The sequence below is a fragment of the Rattus rattus genome, chromosome 12 (assembly GCF_011064425.1).
Source record: "Rattus rattus isolate New Zealand chromosome 12, Rrattus_CSIRO_v1, whole genome shotgun sequence".
NCBI classification, from domain to species: Eukaryota; Metazoa; Chordata; class Mammalia; order Rodentia; family Muridae; genus Rattus; species Rattus rattus.
Genome location: NC_046165.1, coordinates 57,081,529 through 57,097,407, shown reverse-complemented (window position 1 = coordinate 57,097,407; position 15,879 = coordinate 57,081,529). Strand labels below are relative to the sequence as shown.

Genomic DNA, 15,879 nt, shown 5'->3' with positions numbered 1-15,879 from the left:
CCTTGAACATATGCATGAAGGGAGGAAACTGCTCTACAGCGTTGGGAGAGCGATTAGAGGTTGTCTCTAGGTGGGGTTGAGCAAACCCTTCAACTACGATAGGTCCCGTTTCCTCTTTCTCTACCCAGCATGTTAACAAGCCTTGTAAATCTTAACATTGTAGGGCAGAGGAGGTGGGGAGAGAAAAGGGATTTACACTTTTCCAGAGTGATCAACTTATAAAAATATGGGCAAAAAACAACAGAGTTTTTTAAACACCCTTTACACAATTAGCTAAGTGTTTCAGCCTTTCATACATAATGGCCAACTTGCTAGGCTTTAATGACCTGGTAAAAACCAACAGCCAATTAGGGAAGGATGGGAAATAACACAGATTCTTGGAATGACCAACTGCTTTCCAGGACAGCACCTTTCCCAAACCCCAGACATCACCCACAAAGGATACAGAGCTGACTTGTTCTTTCTCGTCTTCCCAGCTACACCCTGCATCAAAGCCATCAGTCCAAGTGAAGGCTGGACCACAGGAGGGGCCATGGTCATCATCATTGGTGACAACTTTTTTGATGGTCTCCAAGTTGTATTTGGTACCATGCTCGTATGGAGTGAGGTAAGCCAAAACTATTTGCTTTCATGATATCCTTGGACTCCCATAGTTCTTTTGGGCTGGGGGAACTAGCAATTCCTGGGGAAGTAGCACCATAAATATTCATTCCTGTGTACCTACTATGAGCAAGGCACCCAAGGTACCAAGATATGCAAAGTCATAACATTTGGGGAATGAATTCTTAAAATGATAAATATGCATCATAGTATTAAATGAGATTGTGAAAAATTAGAGCTCAAATATTGGATCATAGGAGAGTGATGGAGAAAAAAGTTAGGGCATCTTTCCATCATCGAAAATTACATTTTAGAAAAATTCAAATGATACCAGAGAAGAGCATGTTTATGTTATGATGCTGTGTGTTGGGGAGAGTCAGAATAACGGTGGATATGCATAATCTAATTCTGTGACATACAACCATGGAAATGTCTGGGCAACATACCAGATCCTAATATTGGTTGTCTCTGCATTATATAATTTTAGATTTCTTTGCATAGCTTCATAAATCCATAATTTTCCAAATTAGACATGTTTGACTTATAATTTATAATCAGCAAAACCAGCTAAGAGCATTACCAAAAGTGAAGTGTGGGTGCTGAGTTGGGCTTGGTAATTGCCAAACCGACATGTGAGGCTAAGAGCAGTGACCTCTTTCTCTGGTTGCTTGTCTAAGTGACTGTCTTCCCCTGTCTCTTCACTTTTTAGCTTATAACCCCTCATGCCATCAGAGTACAGACCCCTCCCCGGCATATCCCTGGAGTTGTGGAAGTGACACTATCTTATAAATCCAAACAGTTCTGCAAAGGAGCCCCAGGCAGGTTCATCTACACAGGTAAGAAGGAAAATGATTTCTAAGGTTGCTGGTTCCTAGCTCATCTTTGCTCTCATCATCAGTATCTCTATTGTGTAGTCAGCCTAGTTATTCTAGTTCTTTCTAGCACTGTGGGAAGAATGGACTGACGGGGGCGGGGGGGGATGTGTGTCATCAAATGAGAAGTGAAGACTCAACTGTCGATTTGAACTTGACCCAAGAACCTTCTCCATGATCTATCCATTGGTGGCTATGGCAGCTCACTTCGGGAACGTACCCTTAGAAACACAGCTCTGTTATAACCATACTAGGGACTTATATATGAGCAGCTGGAGAGACATAGTCAAAGTTGTTGCCCGTGAGTTTTTTTGGCAGCAATTCAAGCATGTTGCCCAGTAGAGTAGTACCAAGTATTTTAAAACCTTACACAAGTAAAACTCATTCAACTGTCCAATTTTCACTAAATGTCTTTTTCACAGTAGCTTCTCCAAATCAGTTGAATGACTGCTTTCTTCTGGCGAGAAGGACAGATGACACATGAGACAGGATTTCTTCCCTGTCTGGAGGTTCAGGAACTTTTGGAGGATGTAGGTGGCTGACTGCCATGTATGGGTGGAGATTTTCTAAATTCAAAATGCAAAGTATCCATTGTGAAAAGGGTGAGTTTTAAGAAGGGAGCTCGGTGTGGATTGAATCGTGGGATTCAGGACACCTACCTGTCTCAGTATGGACAGCAACTGATGGGAAAGAAAACTGTATCTCCCAGTGGGCACAGTTCGCCCACTCATCTATGCCTTTTGTAGAATGTCATAACACTAGCTTATGAGATATTGAAGCGAGGAAAATAGAGTACCCCTAGTGAAGTGAATGTTCTTGGGTTCAAGGCAGATGACAAAGTCAAAGGATGATGTGAGTTCACTCAGGGGAAAATACGGGTAGGAGAATGAGGGGCCTTACTGGGTTGTCAGGAGGCCCCTCTGAAGTAGGGACATTGAGCTCAGAACAGTATCACAGGAAGGGACAACCCACAGAAACACACCCCACCTTTACCTCCACCTTCCTCTGTGATCCATTCACATAGTCTTCCTATTACCCTATAGCCCCAGAAAGCTGGTGGGTCAGTGGTGTTTTCTGAAACCTGGGAGTCCATAACTCTGTTGGAGTGATGGGGTGTGCCTGGCAAAGAACACAGCAAGGTGATAAGCCAGAAATTTAAAGGAGCCCAGTGTCACTGGATAGGAATAGGAATGCCAGGGCATTAGAATGAGGTGCCTGGGACATGGAGCAATGGGAAATAAGGAAGGCAGACAGGATGAGGGGAATGGGTAAGATGTTGAGCCAGGGTGGATCTAGGCAAGAATAAGAAATGCAAGGATGGGTGTTGCCATGGATGGGATAGTGGGAGGAAGCTTGAGAAGGCCCTTTGGGAATCCCAAAAAGGAGGACTAAGGACAGTGAAGAAGAGCTGAAAAGGAGCAACTGGGGGAGGAAGAGCCAGAGAGAATGGGCTGTCTCTGATGTCTGGTGAAGAAGGCCCTTTCTCCAGGACACTTAATACTTTCTTGGTATCTTCAGTATTTAGTCCAAGTTCCCCTGGGAGTAGATGATGGGTCTAGCCTTGGAAGATACAGCTGAGTGTTCCAACAAGGACTTTGCAGCCAGACTTCAACTCTCTACTGAAGTTGGAGGTGATCTCAGTTCTCAAGGAACTATAGGCACTTTGAGAGAGAGAGAGAGAGAGAGAGAGAGAGAGAGAGAGAGAGAGAGAGAGAGAGAGTTTGCACACTTCCTCAGAAAACTGAGACTTTTACTTCTAGCTGCATTTAATTGCCAAAACCTACTTTGGCTCTCAGACAAATGATGTTAAATCCCTTAACCTCTGGCTGCATAGTCTCGTCTAGTCTAGTCTAGTCTAGTCTAGTCTAGTCTAGTCTAGTCTAGTCTAGTCTAGTCATTGACTAAATATGTGTTCAAAATTATGTTCAAGGTACAGGACAAGAAATGTTAGGATACCTCAGCATCCTACTATTCTAGAAGAGACGATAGGTACTTTAGATTCCAACAGTTAGGTTAAGTCTCATAAGATATGTAAAAGCCAAAGGGATTGTTGAAGTATCTATCAGGGAGGGACTAACTCAGGGAAACTCTAGAATCCAGAGGGCTTCTTGGAGGAGGGAAATATACAAGGACATTTGAAAACAGTAGTTTTCCATCTGAGGATCTATATTTCTTGGAAACAAGCATAGTGTGCCTAATGGAAGACAAAGCCAGGATGTCATAGCTGCTATGTGGTATGCCTAAGTGTCAGTGTCAGCAAAGTACTCTCCTCCAGTTTAATAAGATGTGATTTGCCATGTATTATCATGACATCGCTGTTTGTATGCACTGAGTGTGCATGATGCTGAACCTCATATACATTGAGCATGCGCGCCACGCTCAACGCTGACTCTTGGGACACATCAGACCTTCCCAGACATTAAGATGTAAAGGAGCTGTACATGTTGTAGAGCTGTCAGCTGGACCCACAGCTTCACTGGCCTGGTAAAGAGTCCCCTGTTCCATCCTATAAGGTAGGATATGTTTGCGACAGGACCGAGGGGAGGACATTGTAACGTGGAGGCTAGGCTAGGATGGTAATGCTCAAACAGCCAGCTCTCCAGGTGATTCAAAACAAAGGTTGGATTGCAGAATTTACTGATTTTCATGGTGCAGACACTCTTTCTACTGTGATTTCAAGCTACTGTGTAACACTATGGTTTGTGGGACTTGCTTGCTTTCACAAGCTGGAAAGCCAGGGCTTTGTAAGCACTTGGAATGGAGTGGGCAGACAGAGAGCAGTGTGTTAGGTCCATATGTGGCATGTATATCAATGTTCCTTTTATTCTCATATTGGTGTCTTTGTGGCCTCTGGTTTGAACAAGTATCAGCAGATGCGATGAATGCTAATACTTAGGTGAGATGTAGAAACTGGATTTCAATGACCTTTTGTTGTTTGTTTGTTTGTTTGTTTGTTTTTGAAACAGGGTTTAGCTATGTAGCCCAAAGTAGCCTTGAACTTGAGGTCTTCAAGTGTTAAGACAAACTGAGTGTTCTCAAACTCAAGTGTTAAAAAGAACTTAGAATAAGCCAAACAGAGGGTCTTGTGTATGAAAGGCTCTTGGGTGGAAAGAGCAACTTGATATTTGGCCAGCACCACGAATGAGACAGAAGGCCTGAGTGTAAGGCAGCTTTGGCACAAGCTGAAGGGGCAGAGACTCGGTCACCCAGGAATACTCTCTCAGCTCATCGACTACTGTGGGGAATAGCGTCGTGATCAAATTAGACTCTTCAAAGGCAGTATTGGGGTTAGGGGATGGCTCAGTCAGCACAGTGCTTGCCATATAAACTTGAGAACCTGACAGTGAAGCACAGAAATCATATAAAAAATATCCAGGCATAGTGGTATGGGAATCAGACAAGAGAACATCTGGGGCTCACTGGCCAGCCAGTCCAGCCAAGCTAGCAAACTCCATGTTTATCAAAAGACTTTGTCTCAAAAAGGAAGCAACTGAAGAAGACACTCGATGTACACCTCTGGCCTCTACACATGCACACAGATGAATATATACATGCTTTCATACATGTGAGTAAACACACGCGCGCACACACATACACATGCATGCACACACACATGCACGCACGCACGCACACACATAAGGGTCTTTTTGGCTGTGGTGCAGAGAATGGCTTAGAAGGCAGTGTAGATGTGTGGATGCAGAGGGTCAAGTGGAGGCCAGTGTGGTGGCCTAGACTGGCAATGACAGAAGCTTGGACGACAGTGCTGGTGGTGGGGACAGGCAGAAGTGAATGGAATTTAGGAAGTAGCATTGATGGGGACTTGATGATTGATTGGATGGGGTGATGGTTGGAGGGGGAGGGATGGAGACAACGCTCAGGTTTCAAGTTTGAAAAATTGGGTGGGTAGAGTTAGAAAGTGATGTTTTTTAAGGTATAGAGTGCTAGGGGAGTTCAGAGGGAGGACAAAATACTTCCAGCTGGCGGAGAAAGTGGGAAGATTTAATATTGTAAAGATGTCGATTAATGAATACATTTAGCACAATGCCAATCAAAATACCAACAAGATGTTTGGGGGAAAGAATACAAAGTTCATCTGAAAAGGTGTTAAACTAGAAGTCCTGGCTTTGAAAAAACAAAAGGGCCCTTGCCCCTACAGACGTTAAAACCTATTTTAAGGTTTAATAATTAAAAGAATATGGGGTTGTGCAGGATTGTATGGAAATGTCAAGTAGCAGAAGAGAAAAATATCAAAATAAACTCTTTCTGCACACATTAAGTGTGTCAGTACTTAAGTACCAGCATGCTGGGGTTCTTTCTCATGTCAGTGAGGAAAAGACAGAAGGTTTATAACTAGTTAGAAAGTATCAGGAAGAAAGATTCAAATTGCTAGTTGGACATTGTCAACTGGAAATATCTTAAAATTAATTATTGTTCATTAATATTTACATATTTCAAAAGGATCTACAACTAAAACATAATTATCTTGCTTATCTGGACCCTAAGAAGAGACCACTATATAAAAAGTAAAACGTATCCCATCAAACACATCAAGCATTAAGAACAAAAACGCCTGGAGCACGCTCAGCTTTGGAAAACACAGTCTTACCTACAACTTACCTATCCATTCGCTGAGGAAAAATATTATGCCTCCTATGAGTTTATGGCTAGCCTCAGCTATAGGAGACATTATCCAGAAAGAAGGAAGAAAGGAAGGAAGTGAGGGAGAAAGGAAGGAAGGAAGGAAGGAAGGAAGGAAGGAAGGAAGGATTGATTTATTTCAATGTATTTATTCTATAAATGGCAGTAAGAACAAGAAGAGTGGCATAGATTTTTTTTTCCCCTAACAAGGTGGCAAAGTTTCTTTAATTTTTTAAGCAAGGAAAACACACAGGATGGTAGAACCAGAAGAAGGTGAGGGCTTCTGTCATATCACAGCAGGGAGAATAGTTAGAGATGTGCTCCTGAATGGTCCTGGCCCTAAAGAATGAGTGTGCCTCATGATCTAATGGATCTACTCTCAGCGATGTCTACTCAGAAAATAATTGAATTTGTCTGGGGCTCTTCATTGGAGTTCTATTTATAGTTGTAAAAAAATTAAGAATAGCACTGATGTCCAGTGGGGGGTTTCATGAAGTCAAAAAGAGGATGTGTTTATGCATTTTGAACATCAAAAATAATAGTGTAGATAGGATCTCATTTACATGAAAGGTACCATGATTTAAGTTTTTAAAAAGCTTGTGCATAGCCTGCACCCACCGTGGTGCAGGCCTGTAATCCAGCACTGGGAGGCGGAGGCAGGAGGACCAGTAGTTCAGGGGCATCTTTAGGTGGAATAGTAAGATTGACGCAAGCCTTGGATACATTTTTTTTAAAAAGCAATAATTTAAAAATCTTATACTGAGCATGGCAGCACACACCTTTCATCCCAGCACTTAGGAAGTGGAGGCAGGGGCATGACAAGTGTGGGCCAGCTGAAGTTACATAGCCTACCTACTCTGTTCCCACAACATGATAAACTTTTGACAAATAAAAAAAGGGATAGTCGTACCAATATACAAGTAAGCAACTGTAGTTTTTTGGTATTGGTATTTTTAGTTTTTTTCATGTTAATTGTGTCTATTTGTGATTTTTGGTAAAAGAATTACAAGATTAAAACTCCGTGTCACGTATGTTTAGATATGGAAAATGTGCGCTCCTAAACGTGACTCTTTGTGTCCGAAGATACTCCTTGCGGATGGAGGCCAGGGAGAGGAAGGGGCAGTGAGAGGCAGGCAGAGTGAGAAGGGTCAGAACTCGTTAGCTGATGCTTTTGCAGTAGAGAAGAAACTAAAAAACACTGAGTCAGAGAGGCGGGGCTGAGCCAGTACTTCCGCCTTGAGGTCACCGGGCCAAGTGCAATTCATACTGGTGGCCCAAAGAAACCAGTACCATCCACAGAGGGGTCTAGGTCCCCAGGGAATGGACTCATGTCTTCTTGCTTTCCTTGCCGAAAGATCGTGAAAGCTGACTTCGTTTTGGTGTGATGGTTGGAAAGGCAACAGCCTCCAAAGAGACTGAAGAAAACAGTTTCTCCCAGACCCGGGTCCTCACTCTAGCCAGCCCACAGAAGGCTGGCTGTTTTTCTACGGCGAGACAGACAAAGAAGTCTTGGACTTCTAGCCAATCTGGTCTCCCACTGCTGGGATTTTAACCATAAGCTGTGTTCTCTAAGCACCTCCCCCTTTCGGTTTGGTATTGGGGCTTCTCTATGGGATGATACTCACTGTGGGTCCAGACAGAAGGCTCAGCTCCGGTAGTGATGTGCAAAAACTTACCAGAGTCTCAGAGCAAAGAGAAACTTGAAACCTGGAGAGCTGTGCTGGTCAGGGTAGAGTAGTTCTAAAGGAAGACATGCGGGGTCAGCCAGGACAGATGCTGCTGGGGACTGGGACAGCATCCGTCTTTTCCTTGTTCTTCTGTTAAGGCCCTGCCCTTCCTGAGCCTCAATATTTTTATCTATAAAGCAGTTGTATGATTATCCATGGATAGTTCCCTAATTGAACTGATCATTACAACCATGAGATCATGCTTTTTGAGGATTTCAGCAACTGCTATCTAAGAAAGAAATGACTATAGGAGACATGGGCTCTGCTCTGGCCCTTGTCTCAGAGACTTTGTGACTTGGAGAACTGGAAGGCTTCTTAGGGGACCAAGAGCATGTTACCATGGACACAATAGTAGTGTTTACTCTTAGGTGGAACTTCCAAAGAAATGAAGATGTGGAAAGGCGGCAGGAAGGGACACTTCAGTAAATGTCTCCCCCTTTGCCACACTCCCTTCCACCCAAACAACTCTGTGGTCCACAGTCTAGCTGCAGATGATTCAAGGAAGCACCACCATGACAGAGCTTAACCTATCAGACATACCTGCTAGCATTAAGTAGACTGCAGTAGTCCACTTTCCACGGCTTCTGTCACCAAGGATGACATGAGCTCCGATAAACAACAGTTTCTTCACACATGCGACCTTGCAGGTTGGTTTTGCCTTCCGCCATGGTTTGCTAACCTGCAACTTGCTGCTTTGGAGCTGAGAGTCACATGGGACTCGGTTCATCAGCAGAGTCCAGTTGCCTCTGTCTGGTTTGAAACCCAGAGACAATGTGCCGGCTGAGGCTGAGGAGGGAGGAAGCCCCTCCTCTGCTTTTCTGGAAGAGTTTTCTGCAGACAAGTGGCAATGAAGAAGGTCATCCTGATACCTGTGGGACCACAGTGGTTGGCTGGGCAGAGTTCTCAACTGTCTTTACTTGATGTGGCAGCCGGTTTATAAGGAAAGGCTGTGTGTGTGTGTGTGTGTGTGTGTGTGTGTGTGTGTGTGTGTGTGTGTGTGTGTGTAACTGTGGTCCTCTGATTATAATCTTGTATTATTTACAGAAGCCAGTTCAGATCAGCATGACAGAGCTGACAGCAGGTTATTGACGACCAGGCATAGATGAGTCCAGCTTTTTACTGTTGTTCCTAAAGCTTTTTGAAGAATTCAGGCTACACACTTGTGTGTGTGTGTGTGTGTGTGTGTGTGTGTGTGTGTGTGTGCGCGCGCGCGCGCATGCGCATGGGTGTGCTTGCCCATGCAGATGTGGGTGGAGGCCATTGCTTGACACTGGATGACTTTCTTGAGCACTTCTACAACTTATTTTCCTAGACAGGCTCTTTGACTGAACCTGAGGCTTACTGACTCAGCTGGGCTGGCTGACACGGGAACACCTGGAGTCCACCTATTTCTACCTTTCTCCCAGTGCTAGGGTTCCAGGTACCCACTGGTATGCCTGCCTTTCTATGGGGTTGGGTCCTGGGGACCTACACTCAGACCCTCATGCTTGTGGAGCAGTCATTTCCCACTGCCTCATCTCCCTAGCCCCAGGCTGTCCATTTGATTGCAAGTTAAGTCTCTGATAAATTCTATCCTGCGAGAACTAGGAGGAAGAAAGAGTAGTGATTGTAATTTAGTAATTACGTCTGTTGTCTGTTGAGCTCACAGGGCCTGACTCTTCTTGTAGCCTCTAATAAATGCCACCTTTCCCCCGTGATGACAGTTTTATTAGTACCTCCGCTTCATAGGTGAGAAACCCTTTGCACAGACAAATTAAGTCACCTGCCCATGGTTGCCAAATAGGTTCTGTCTAAGCTGTCTAATTTCAAAGCTCAGCCCTTAATCACTAACGTCTTACGTCCTCTGGTTCTATGCAAACTGGGCCTGGGAAGCAAAGTGACCAAGAGGCAAGGATCTTCATCCAAACTTTAAAGACAGTATTTATTATTACTCTGTGTGCATGTGGATGTGTGTGCATGCTTGTGTATGTGTGTGTGTGTGTGTGTGTGTGTGTGTGTGTGTGTGTGCGCATGAGCTCATGCACCTGGCAGATGCCTACATGCCTCTTGGTTTCAAACTCTTCTTTAAGCTTTGCCATGGGTTCTGGGGATTAAGCCCAGGTTTCTAGGCTTGCCCCACAAGTGCCTTTACCTGCTGACACCCTGCTGGCCTTTACCCCAACTTTGCAAAGAGTCCTATAGCCATCCTTTGTATGTCTTTCTGACCTAAAGATAGACAGTGGTGGGGGGTGCAGGGTAAAGTGCTTGCAGGAAAGCATAGGACCCAAGGTCGGACCCCCAGCATCCACATGAAAACGCCAGGCATAGTGGTGTGCGCCTGTAACCGCAGTGCTGGAGAGGGGGAGGGAAAGGGGTCCCTGGAGTTCGTTGGACACCCAATATAGTTGAATCAGTGAGAGCCAGGTTCAGTGGGAGATCCTATCTCAAAAATTAATTAATTAACTAATTAATTAAGTGGAGGAGCAATCAAGGAAGACACTGATGTCAATCTATGGCCTTCGTGTAGATGCACACACATATGTGTACCTGCATGTGCAAAATCATGGCACAAGTGAGAGCTGCCTACTTTAAAGGGAGTTATGAAGGCAGTTATGTCCACAAGGGCAATTATGCATGGAGCTGTGAAATCATGGACGCAATCAGTATGCCAAGCATCTGGCAGGAGAATGGATACACTATGGCTGTGTTGGGTCCAGATGCCTTCCTCCCTTGTCGCTCTTTGCCCAGAAGTGGACTTTTGTGAATCCTCTTGTCTGTAAAATCTAAATTATTTCTGACAAACTTGCCATGCTATGCCTTCGCTCTCTGTTTGGATTATGGGAGATCACGGTTGTTCAGGAAGTGGGGAAGGGATGGTCTGAGAAGATAGCCTTGGCAGGTGGGAGGCTGGTGGGAGTGGACTGGGGAGCAGAAGAAACCGAATCCTGGGTGTGTGCAGACGCTCTGCAAGGTGTTCAATTAAACTTAAAGGCGACAGGGTGGCCTGGCTACTAAAGACACCGTGGAAAGAAAGTTGAGGAATCTGTGTTAGCTAGTCCTCTGTCCCCCAAGACTTCTTATCTTTTATTTTAGCAGAGGCCCAAGTGTTGATTAAATAGCACTGTTCATTATTGGTGAGAAAGCGTTCATCAACAGAGAGAGACAGCAGCCGGGAGGAGATGGCGGCAACTCTACACAAAACTCTACCCCTCCAATCAGATCCCAGACAGCCTGCTCCCCAAGGCTCTGCCGGAGGTGTGGGGTCCCCCCTTCAATAAAGATGCACCATGCAGATGTGAAAACATGATTTCAAATGTTAATAGCTCATCCATTTTATATTTCATCTTTTCCCCTCATAGCATTATCGTGGGGGGAAAAGTCCCATCAAAGAAACGAATCTGATTTTCAGTTTGAAATCTCCCGTTCAGACATAAAAGGCTGGCCTGAGTACAGTTAATCCCCGTTCAAACTGGAAACCAGTTGGAGCAAGAGCTCCCTTGGCAGCCTGTACTTTTACACAGTTGCCCATATCCCTAGCTCTGGCGAAAAGCAGTTGCTTCTTCAGCTCAGTCTAAAGAATAATATCCCCCCTGCCAGCTCCAGAGTAGGAAGCTGTTTCCTCACGAGAGACCGCCCAGCTCCTTAATGGACCGGTGCTCGCTGCTATAATATTCCGAGAGCATGCCGCAGGGCACGTGTGCACTCATAACTACTGCCTGGTGGCATTTAGGTTTATGCCTGAAATTTATCTTTAATTTTTACAGTTGTCTCCTTAACCGTGCATATTATTCCCTTCTTCAAACAATCTGTCTTGTGACTGCAGTTGTTCCTGAAACCAAAGCATAATTAAATATTAAATTAATATTTCATTTGAAATTAAATATCAAAGGCTTCCGTCTAATCTTCCTCTCGTGCACCTTTGGTTCCCTCGTGTTCTCGCGCCTGTGTCCACAAAGGCGGGTGCCACCTCTGAGTAATTCGCTCTGGGTTTGTCTTAATTCCTGTTATTTATTTATTTATTTATTTATTTATTTATTTATTTATTTATTTATAATTGCTGCTGCTACATGTTTGCTCCATGGACTTAAATGGACACGAGGGGAGGTTTCAGTATGTCCCCCAAATTAGGGGCGGCACAACTCAACACCTTGTGACTGTGGTGGCCCCTTCTGCACTTCTCAGAGACTGCCACTAATTCAAATAAATGAGGTCCTCAGAATCGTAAGCTACCAGGAGGCTTTAAGGACAATGTATCTGCCTATGTGTCGTCAGAGAAATCTCTCAAAGCTTTTTCTGGTCAAGCAGTAGGGTGAAGGTGGTGTTACTGGTCACTGTTGATAATCTAAGACAGACTCAGCTGTAGGGATGCTGTGAAAGTTTAATCCCAGGAGTATTAGCACACTGAATTATACAGGTTGAGCATCCCCAATCCAAAATCTTAAAGTTGAAAGTGCTCCGAAAATGTTTTGTGTATTAACGTGATACTGTAAGGGGAAATTTCCATACCTGACATCCCTTTATACTGATCCCAGGCAACCCGCAGGTGTGGTAAAAATGTTACCTGAAATATTATCTTTGCACTGCATGTTATATATATATATATTTCAAATGATGGTCATGGTATGTGTAGATCTCACCTCCATGCTATCTTGATAAGAATATGCAAAGATTTCAAAATAAAAATTCAAAAGCTGAAATAACTCCCAGCTCCAAGTACTTCCGATAAGGGATGCTCAACCTGTATGAGTTTTAACTGGTGAATGTGTTAGGACTTTTGTCAGTTTGATAGTTGGTTAAGAAACTGAGACCAGGGAGAGCCAAGTGACAGAGGTAGATGTCACTGGAATCAACAGGTAGGGCCAGGGGAGACTGTGAAGGATGGGAGGAAGGAAAAGTTCTGAGGCAGCATGAGGGCAGATGCTTGTTCCAGGACCTCTGAGGTCCTCCCAAAGCCGGGCGAGTCACCTGTCTTTCTGCTGCGTTAATAGCCACTCCCGGGGACTGAACTAAAAGGCCAGAGATGTCCTTCTTCCTTTCTTTGCAATCATGCTACATAGACTATAGCTCTTTGGCTATGTGCTTCTAGAACAGAGAGTGAGAGTCCCCTCAAGTGTTTTCTTTATTCTAGAAGGGGAGTTGGGATTTGGAACTGGGACTGTGGGGTCCTCTGATTCTGAGGTTTGTACTCTCTGTGGACCACGGGCTTTGTAAACATCATCTCCAAAGCAAGACCATTCTCTGCGGATGTAGAAGCAGACAGGCAGCTGAGGGCACAGTTGTTGCCGTTTGTGGCCTTTTGATAGAAATTCATCAGCGGCACATGATTCTAGGATTTAAGTGAGGAAGCAACTACCGAGGGAGCCCCACACCAGTGCTGTGATTCGCCAGCAGCTCAGAGTGGCAGGCAGACTGACCACTCAGATCCTCCCTCACCCATCCAGGTTCGTTTTTCAATTTCTTACAGCCCTACAAATAAATCCCATCATGCCATGTTTGTGGTTTGCACTCTTAGTGGTCAGGGTATGAGTGACGTCTCTTACTAAAAGACTCGTTTTTATTTTTAGCCATGTATGTGAGTATCCCTCTGACTGTATGACAGACAGAGACAGGGTGGGAGGATGGAGGACAAGCCAGAACCCCTGGAGCTAGAATTACAGGGGTCGCAGGCTACCTTGTGTGGATGCTGGAAACCAAACTCTGGTCCTCTGGAAGAGCAGGAAGTTGCTAACCACGGAGCCATCTCTCCATCCCTAGGAATGTTTTCCTGTAATGCCAATGTTTTGTTAATGAGAAGGTTCCGGAGCACCAGCAAACAGCTCTTTTTCCACGTTCATCAGTGCTGTTGGATTTTGGGGGAAATAGAAACAGAACATAAGCTGCGGAAAGTCGGGTCTGATATTTGCAGCTCTTCTGAAGATATGAAAATATAAAAATCATATAGAATATATGTATCTCATCAATCCTTTGGGAGAATTAGTACTGAGCACCAGCCAGCTGTCTGTTTGTTTATGTGTAGTTCCCACATAGATATTTTTAGTTAAATAGTTAAATACTATTTACTTTAAAAGTAACCTTTTCATGCATTTCTTAAAGTTTCTATCTCTTTGTTGGGCCCAAGATCTGTAAGGAAATTCATATATTTTTCCCACAGTCAAAATGAGAAATGACACTAAAGATCTAGGCTCTCAGGAGATATGTTATGAAATCTCAAGGTATTGATGAGAGTTTTTCATGGCTGATCCAAATGGGATTTAGGCTCTGTGGCAGTTGAATCGTGTGTTATTAAACTTCTTAAGCAAACTCGAATGATTCCCAGTGGAGGATTAAGACATTCTATGTATAGCAAAGACGGAATTCTCACGTCGGAGTCTTCTCTATTGAATTCCCCCTTGATTAGGCACTGTAATATTTAACTTCATGCCATGCCGTAATTATTTAATAAAAGGTAAATATAAATTATACTTCAGGAGGGATATGACCTTTTACCTGAATGTTATCTTCTAAAGAAAGACATAGATAAACAGAACCTATAGGTTGAAGCATATTTTTAATTTACTCTATTTTTGTCTTGCCAGCATATCTCTGTGTCCCTGTCAGCCTGAGCATTAGCAGAACTTCACAGCATCCCACACTCCATGTGGTACAGGAGGTTGTAAATTTACAGGGATGATGGCAGTTAATGACCTGCTAGGTCCTTTGAGACAGTCTTGGTGCTGGTCTTGGACACCTCATTAGCTAATTGAGGTTTGCTTGGCTCACCTTGGGTCCCAAAGCCAGAGAACACCCAGGGCGATGGGGAAAGGGAGGGAGGATGGGATTCAAGGTGGAGAGGGAGTAGGGTGTGGGGTGTAGGGTGTGGGGTAGGGAGATGGGATTCAAGGTAGAGTCTGGGAAGTTAGTTTAGGACTAAAGTAGACACTGTCAAACTCAGCTTCACAGTGTGGAGGTCTGAGGTGGTCCGGTGGTTTTTGTAATGTTTTGGTGTTGGTAAGGAGCTTGAGTAGATTTGATTTCATGATTTCTACTTCAAGTGTGCACTGGATTCAGTGGGACCATGAACCCTTGTGTCTGGTGATTTTCAGCCTGCTAAGGGATGACAGTGGGAACAACAACAACAACAAAACATTCTATTCAAGAGAAAATGTAGTGTATGCTGACCAGAGGCCTTCTCCTGAATGTCCTGGGAAGACTGAGAAAGATTAATGGCGGGGTTTGGGGGATGTGGAGGGTGTGGGATACCACACTGCTCTCCCTAGGAAGTGTGAACTTGCTCCAGGGAGTGACTATACCTGCTACAGAAAGAGGGGCTGGCAGCAGACAGGAAGAAAGACCTTAAGCCGGCCTTCTTACCCCTCCGGTTCATGTGCCTTCAGTATGCCCAGAATGTATCCATGCCTACATGGTTTTTCAGTTGTTTGTTTGTTTTTTTTTAAACCGAGACAATCTGCATGTTGGATAACAAGCAGTGCAGAGCTCACATGGGATGTAGCAATGGTTAACTCTGAGGGTGATCGCCCTGTGAGTCTGTTTGCCCCGCAGCATCAGGCAGCTGTTGTGTTTGCTGGTTGATGCCACATGGTGCCTTTTCTACTATCAGTGGCTGCAGAGTCAGGTGGCCTAGGCAGACTCCACAGCCATCTGCAGTCTTAGCTTTGAAGCTGGGAATGAAGCACAGAATGCAGAGGGAGAGACGCTGCGCTCGGTCTGAAGAAAAGGCTAAGGGTACACGTTGGAGGGTTAGAGAAGCCAGAATTCCAGTGCTGTCTTTGCCAGATGTCACAGCATTTAGCATGGGGAGAGAGCCTGTAGGGTGGCAGTGAGAGTTAGGGAGCTAATGAGGGGAAAGTGCTTTGTCAAATGCCCACCTTGTAGTGACACTTCAGTATTCTGACAACAGCAATTGTCATTATTGTACACGACAGCCACAGACCGTCTATGAACTAGGCTTCTGTAATCGTTGACATTATAAGGTTAAGTGAAAAAAGTTTACAGAATGATTCTAGCCATGCAAATAGCTATTCTTCCCCACCTCTGCCCCCGCAAAGCTGAGGACCGATCCCAGG

General features: G+C 44.5%; 1 protein-coding gene across 7 annotated transcripts in view; it reads left to right on the top strand.

Moving 5' to 3' along the window:
* The window catches only part of Ebf2 (EBF transcription factor 2), a 199,940-nt gene that overhangs the window by 158,548 nt on the left and 25,513 nt on the right, over window positions 1-15,879 (top strand). For 6 of the 7 annotated variants that reach the window (XM_032917570.1, XM_032917573.1, XM_032917574.1 and 3 more), the window contains 2 exons: window positions 477-607; window positions 1,310-1,436. In XM_032917570.1, the coding sequence (XP_032773461.1) occupies window positions 477-607; window positions 1,310-1,436 (258 nt within the window). Of the gene's footprint in view, window positions 1-449; window positions 608-1,309; window positions 1,437-15,879 lie in introns of all 7 variants that reach the window. The other variant, XM_032917568.1, reaches the window with a different exon arrangement.